The sequence below is a fragment of the Phyllostomus hastatus genome, unplaced genomic scaffold, assembly GCF_019186645.2.
Source record: "Phyllostomus hastatus isolate PE091 unplaced genomic scaffold, TTU_PhHast_1.1 phas_contig_742, whole genome shotgun sequence".
In the NCBI taxonomy this organism is placed as follows: domain Eukaryota; kingdom Metazoa; phylum Chordata; class Mammalia; order Chiroptera; family Phyllostomidae; genus Phyllostomus; species Phyllostomus hastatus.
Window position 1 is genome coordinate 71,956 of NW_025333951.1, and position 6,641 is coordinate 78,596.

General features: G+C 39.2%; 1 protein-coding gene across 1 annotated transcript; it reads left to right on the forward strand.

Moving 5' to 3' along the window:
* Nucleotides 1–212: 212 nt before the first annotated feature.
* LOC123825915 (putative protein ZNF720) lies at nt 213–6,340 on the forward strand. The gene is made up of 3 exons (XM_045849559.1): nt 213–236; nt 5,766–5,892; nt 6,237–6,340. The coding sequence occupies exons 1-3, from the start codon at nt 213–215 to the stop codon at nt 6,338–6,340; spliced, it is 255 nt and encodes an 84-aa protein (XP_045705515.1).
* The last annotated feature ends 301 nt before the right edge of the window (nt 6,341–6,641 follow it).

Below are 6,641 nucleotides of genomic sequence, written 5' to 3' on the forward strand. Positions count from 1 at the left end.
TTGAAATTAAAAAAAATGTACTTACAACAAAAAAATTAAGTGCTATATAAGTGTAAAGAAAAAGGGTTGCTTTTCATCTTCAGTGAATGAACCAGAATGACACAGGTTGTGAACAATAATCTGTGGGTGTGTGAGTTGATTGCAGTCAGGTGCTTGAGAATCAACTGTGTGGAGAACAAGCAACACACAATAAAGCAAAAGTAAATAGAGTGATGAAGAAAATGGATCCCAAGATTGTGAGTGTGTTTCTAAACAGGGAGAATATCTCCATCGCCAATGTCTGCATTCTATTCAACCATTTCTTCTTGACTGGTTTATAGATTCAGAGTCAGGTCATTTAGCAGGGAAAGTGAGGTTTGCACTGCTGTTATCATGACAACTGACACCCGATGTCCTCCACCCATAACTTGTTCACATCACAAAAAAATGTTATTGTATAGTTAACTTTAATTTTCCACTGATTTGAAACCATATTTCAATAGTCCTGACTTCAAAAATGAAAGAACTGATTTGCAAGCAGGACTTCAAGAGTGTAACTGTGTCTTATCCCAGAGTCCTAAACTGAACATTAGGAATTAATTTGAGGGTCCACTTGAACTTAAAACTGAAATTTCCAGAACACTCTAAATGAAAGACATGGCCCTGAGTCCCTTTGAAATACGAGTCTAGTTAATTTAAATGGCTCCAGTGAAATTCCTCATGATAAACAGAATGTATTAGTGATCAGAAACTATACTTGTTCTTTCAGGGAGGACTGAGAAGTGCAGGGACCCTGCAATAAACCTCAAAAGCCAGACATGTATTGCTAAAAATGTGGGTGTAGGTAATAATAAAGTGAGTGCTATTCTTCCACACAAAGTGCTCTTTTGAAACATACGTACTGTGTGTTGTTTACATTTGCACAAAGGTGTATCATAAAATTCACTGTAACCTCATAAACTTACAATGACCATTGAAACTATAAATATTTATTAGCAGAAAGAAGCGAGGGAGACCTGCTTTTTCTGGCAGGAAGGCATACTTTCTAGTACAGGTGAACAGGTACAATAAGGAACAAGCAAACAGAAGGGTTAGATGTTTATTCTCAGGACAACTGGAGTCAAGAGAAGGAACATTCCTCCCTCTGGCCTCCAGAAATAGGTCCCTGAACTACATTCCACCCAGGAAAACTGCACATTTGTTGTGGACCAAAGTCCAGTGAGTACCAAAGTTTTCTACTGAGTGGGAAAAATATTGAGATGTTACTGTTGTGTTTTCCCAGAAAGTGTTATGTGAGGAGGACCCTACAAAGTGCTTTGAATCAGGGGAGTCTCATTAGAGGTTAATATTCATTTGTTAGTGTAATCATGCACAGATGGAACTTTTTAAAAACCTTTTTGTATTACTGGAATTCATGTAAAATTTATGAAGAATTGCTTGGGGACCCAGAAAACATTTTGTCTTGCTATACTACTGTGTGCATATTTAAAGGATGTGCATTGTTCTTTTGATAGGCAGACTGCTCTTAACACATTGTATGCGGGAAACCTATTTATATGTTTTATGTTGACTGGTAGTAGAGTGCATGATAAAAACTACCCGCAAACAATGTGTTATGAAGAAAAATGCACTTTTCCTCCTCTTTTGTAGAGAAACATTTCTGGTGTGTTTTCTCTCCTCTATGACCCATTTACACACAAATATTACCACACTCACAATCACAGTAAAATCTCACACCCTGGACACCAAATTGTGGGATTTCCAGTACACTGAGCAATCCTCTCAGACACCAGCTGGGTATTAGTAGATTAGGTAATACTGAATTGAGAGTCATACAGTACTAAACAACAGTAGTTATAAATGTAAGAGAAAAATTACAAATAAAAAGTGTGAAAGAATCATGTAAAAATTCATTATAGGACTATCATAGACTTAATTTATGATGAAAATCTCACACATTTTCTAATTCTGTTGAAGCCTTACAGAATGGTTTCTAAGTCCAATGGGGTGGTCAAGTAAAGAATGTAATAACCAAGGAGAGTTGCAGCCAAGATGGAGATGTAGGTACACACACAGAGCCTCCTCACATACCCAAAAGAAGGACAACAAAAATTTAAAAAACAAAAAACAACCAGAAACAACAGAAAATCAAATTGTATGGAAGTCAGTCGACCAAGGAGTTAAAGAATAAACATTCATCCAGACTGGTAGGAGGAGTGGGGATGGGCAGCCAGGCAGAGAGGACTCTGTGCAAGGCTGTGGCTGGAGGACCCAGTAAGGCAGCATCTGGTGGAGGAGGCAGACACACATTTGAATGCAGATGAATGGGGAGAATAACTGGGAAGTGAGTCACATTGGGCAACCCAGGGTTCCAGTGTGGGGAAATAAAGCCTCAAACCTGTGATTGAAAACAGTGGTGTAGGTTAAGGCAGCAGCAGCAGACAATCCCAGCCTCACAGGAGAGTTCATTGGAGAGACTCACAGGGCTGTAGAACATACACAAATGCAGCCACCCAGGAATCAGCACCAGAAGAGCCCAATGTGATTGTGGATAATGGGGGAAGTGACTGAAAACTTGCAGAGAGTGGAGCAAGTGCCATTGTTCCCTCTCAGACCCCTCCCCCACGTACAGCATCACTAAGCAGTAATGTGGGTTGCCCTGCTCTGGTGAACACTTAAGTCTCTGCCCCTTACTATGCAATAGGTGCACTGAGTCCCAAAAAATGGACCCAATGAAAGAACAGACCAAAGCTCCACAAAAAATACAACTAAGCAATGAAGAGATAGCCAACCTATCATATGCACAGTACAAAACACTAGTAATCTGGATGCTAACAGAATTAGTTGAATATGGTCACAAATTAGATGAAAGAGTGAAGGCTATGCTAAGTGACAAAAAAAAATGAAAAATGTACAGGGAACCAACAGTGACTGGGAGGCACCTGGGACTCACATCAACAGTGTGGACCAGAAGGAAGAATCATTCAACCTGAAAAGAATGAAGAAACAATTTTTTTTTAAATGAGCAGGCTTAGGAGCCTCCAGGGCATCTTCAAACGTTCCAACATTGGAATCATATGGGTACCAGAAGGAGAAGAGGAAGAGCAGAACATGACACCTTATTTGAACAAATAATGGAGGAGAACTTCCCCATTCTGGCAAAGGAAATAGACTTCCAGGAAGTCCAGGAAGCTCAGAGAGTCCCAAAGAGGTTGGATCCATGAGGAACACACCAAGGCACATCACAAATACATTAGGCAAGAATAAAGGTAAGGAGAGAATCTTCAAAGCAGCAAGAGAAAAGGAGACAGTTATCTCAAAGGAGTTCCCATAAGACTATCTGCTGTGTTCTCCAAAGAGAACCTGCAGGCAAGAAGGGGCTGGAAACAAGTATTCCAAATCATGAAAGGCAAAGACTTACATTCAAGATTACTCTATGCAGGAAAGCTGTCATTTAAAATGGAAGGACAAATCAAGTGCTTCCCAGACAATGTCAAGTTAAGGGAGTTCACCATCACCAAGCCTTTATTAGATAAAATGTTAAAGGGATCTATCTAAGAAAAAGAAGATAAAAAATATGAACAGTAAAATGAAAACAAACTCATTGTTATTAACAACCACACCCAAAACAAACACAACAAACTAAGCAAACAACTAGAACAGGAACAGATGCACAGAAATGGAGATCACATGGAGGGTTATCAGCAAGAGAATGGAGGGGGAGAGAGGGGAAATTGTTCAGAGAATAAGTAGCATAAATGGTACGTAGAAAATACACAGGGAGAGGTTAAGAATAGCATAGGAAATGAAGAAGCCAAAGAACTTGCATGTATGACCCGGGGACATGAACTAAAGGGGGGGGATGTGGGTGGGAAGGGGTGTGCAGGGTGTATGGAATATGTGGGGGGACATGGGAAAACTGTAACAGCTTAATCAATAAAATATATTTAAAATAATAATAAAATATATATGTTGTTATATAAAAAAGGAATATATCCAAGGAGAAATATGGAGACAGGAATCTGGGCCCCAGCACAGGGACCTCTGCACAGTTCTGCCCCGCAGGTCTCCCTCTTCACCAGGCCTGTATGCAGATGCCGCCCAGCACGGGAAGTGCTCTGCTCAGACTCCCACCTGTGTGAACTTTGATAAAGTGTGCATGTGCTCTTATGAGACTATGGGAAGTAGTTACTATAGCTCTCCACAAATGATACAGGAACATTTTCAAAGAAATAAAACACTAAGAAACAATAGCTCTAACTTCTTTTCTACTATTATGTTTGTATTTCATTTTTTTATCAGCATGTGTATTTTTTTAAATTTTAATTGTTGTTCAAGTACAGTTTTCTGTCTTAAACATTCATCCAGAATAGAAGGAAGAAACAATAATTGAGAACATGAGGAGAGGCTGAATGACCTCTGGGACAACTTTAAACCTTCCAACATTCTAACCATAGGGGTACCAGAAGGGGTAGAGGAAGCTATGAAATGAAAAACTGATTTGAAAAATAATGAAGGAAAACCTACCATGTCTGGTGAAGGAAATAGGCAAACAAGTAAAGGAAGCTCTTAGAGTCCCAAAGAAGTTGCACTCAAGGAGGAACACATCAAGACAGATGACAATTCCATTACACAAAGCAAAAGACAAGGAGATAATCTTAAACCCAGCAACACAAAAGCAGTGTGACCTACAAAGGGATTCCCATGACATTAGCAGCTGATTTGTCAAAAGAAACCTTGCAGGCAATAAGGGGCTGGAAACAAGTATTCAAGGTCATGTAAGGAAGGCACCTACATCCAAGATTAATTTAACCAGCAAAGCTATCATTTAAAATGGAAGGACAAATCAAGTGCTTCCCAGATAAGGTCAAGTTAAAGGAGTTCATCATCACCAAGCCCTTCTATGAAATGCTCAAGGCACTTAATCTAAGAAAAAGAACATGGTCAAAAATATGAATAGTGAAGTGACAATAAATTCACACTATTAACAACTGAACCTATAAAGCAAAACCAAAAGAAACACACACTAAGCAAACAATGAGAAGAGGAACAAATTCACTGAAATGGAGATCCTATGGAGGGTGAAGAGCAAGGTGTGGGAGAGAGGAGAATGGAGGAGAAGGTACAGGGAAGAAGAAGCATAAATGTTGGGTACAAAATAGAAGAATTTTAAATGGTATAAGAAATGGAGAAGTAATAGAACTTATTTGTATGACCCATGGTCATGAACTTATTCAGGCAATTGTAGAGCAGAGGGTTTGCAGGATGGAGGGGGGAAAGGGGAGTAAAATGGGACAATTGTAACAGAATAATCAATCAAACATACTTAAGTGAGTTTCTGAAAAATAAGGACACACAGGCCTCACCCACAACTCTTAAATCAAAATCTGCATTTTAACAAAACTATATTTTTGTTGCCTGAATGAAACCTAAAGAAGTTACTTACACTTTCAACTCACCATGCCTTTTGTAGCTGAGAAGTATACACAGCTGATTCTGAATGATACAAATACAATACTCAACAATCCATATGCCTGTGTGTGTTCCTTCATTTTAAAGTTTGATTTTCCTGAATGGTAATGTCTTTGCAGTGGATTTGTAGACATATATTATATTCACTTGTTGATGTTACAAAATACATTACAGAGTGTTAGAGAGTCAAAGTGGCCTTCCTGAATGATGCAGGGTATCTCCTAGGTCAAAACCACTTCTAACACTTTTCATGTTAGATGACACTGAGAACTGTGCTGTGTCTCCTTCATAAATTTGTCTCTTTTTTTTTCCAGGAATCTTTGACCTTCAAGGATGTATCAGTAGATTTCTCTTGGGAGGAGTGGGAATGTCTTGACCCAGCTCAGCGGAAATTGTACTCAGATGTGATGTTGGAGAATTACAGCAACCTGGTCTCCCTGGGTGAGGCTGACTTCCTTCACATTGCCTGCTCCACCCACAGGATTTTCTTTATATAGCATCTTTTGGGGACTTGACTTTGTATGGTAGACTTTCAGCTTCATAATCACAAGGGAGAACTTGCAGGTTATCTCCTGTAGAAAATTAAGGCTTCAAGAACTATGGTCCTTAAAAACCCATTGAAAACTGTATGTATTGTTAGAACAATTAAGGTGTTTCAAGAAACAGGACTTTGCAAAATGATCTTGTAGAATATTTTACTTTTCCTGCAGTGTTCTTACCTGAGCACAGCATGGATTGGAAATTGGGCATCTTTAAAAATATAATAATAATTATTTTGTACACAGGTCTGGTTGTTTTGAAGCCAGTCCTGGTCACATTTTTGGAACAAATGCAGGAGAGCTGGGATGTTTCCAGAAAAAAGTCAATATCCACCCCCCCAGGTAGGTGAGAGTGCAGATGCAGATGTCACAAGTGAGTAACACAAAGGTCTCAGAGGAAGCCAGACATTCAAGTGTGGTTTTGGAAGCTGTGCTTCAGTGGAAAGAATTTTGAAAACCAAGATTTATTTCTGTCACTGTCATAGAGGGCCAGATGGTCTCCAACAGTATTCTGTGCTCCTACATGCTTTCAGAATTATGTTTTGACTCCAGTGACTTCTGTTATCCTACTAGCAGTTTCCACCAAAGCCCTCCCTCTCTAAAAATAAATAGATGCAATCTTTAAAAAGAATGTGCAGTGTATACAATTAA

Coding starts and splice junctions, on each gene's coding strand:
- LOC123825915 (XM_045849559.1), top strand. CDS start 213: ATGAAGAAAATGGATCCCAAGATT. Junction 237..5,765: donor AGAAAATGGATCCCAAGATT/GTGAGTGTGTTT, acceptor TTTTTTTTCCAG/GAATCTTTGACCTTCAAGGA. Junction 5,893..6,236: donor CAGCAACCTGGTCTCCCTGG/GTGAGGCTGACT, acceptor TTTTGTACACAG/GTCTGGTTGTTTTGAAGCCA.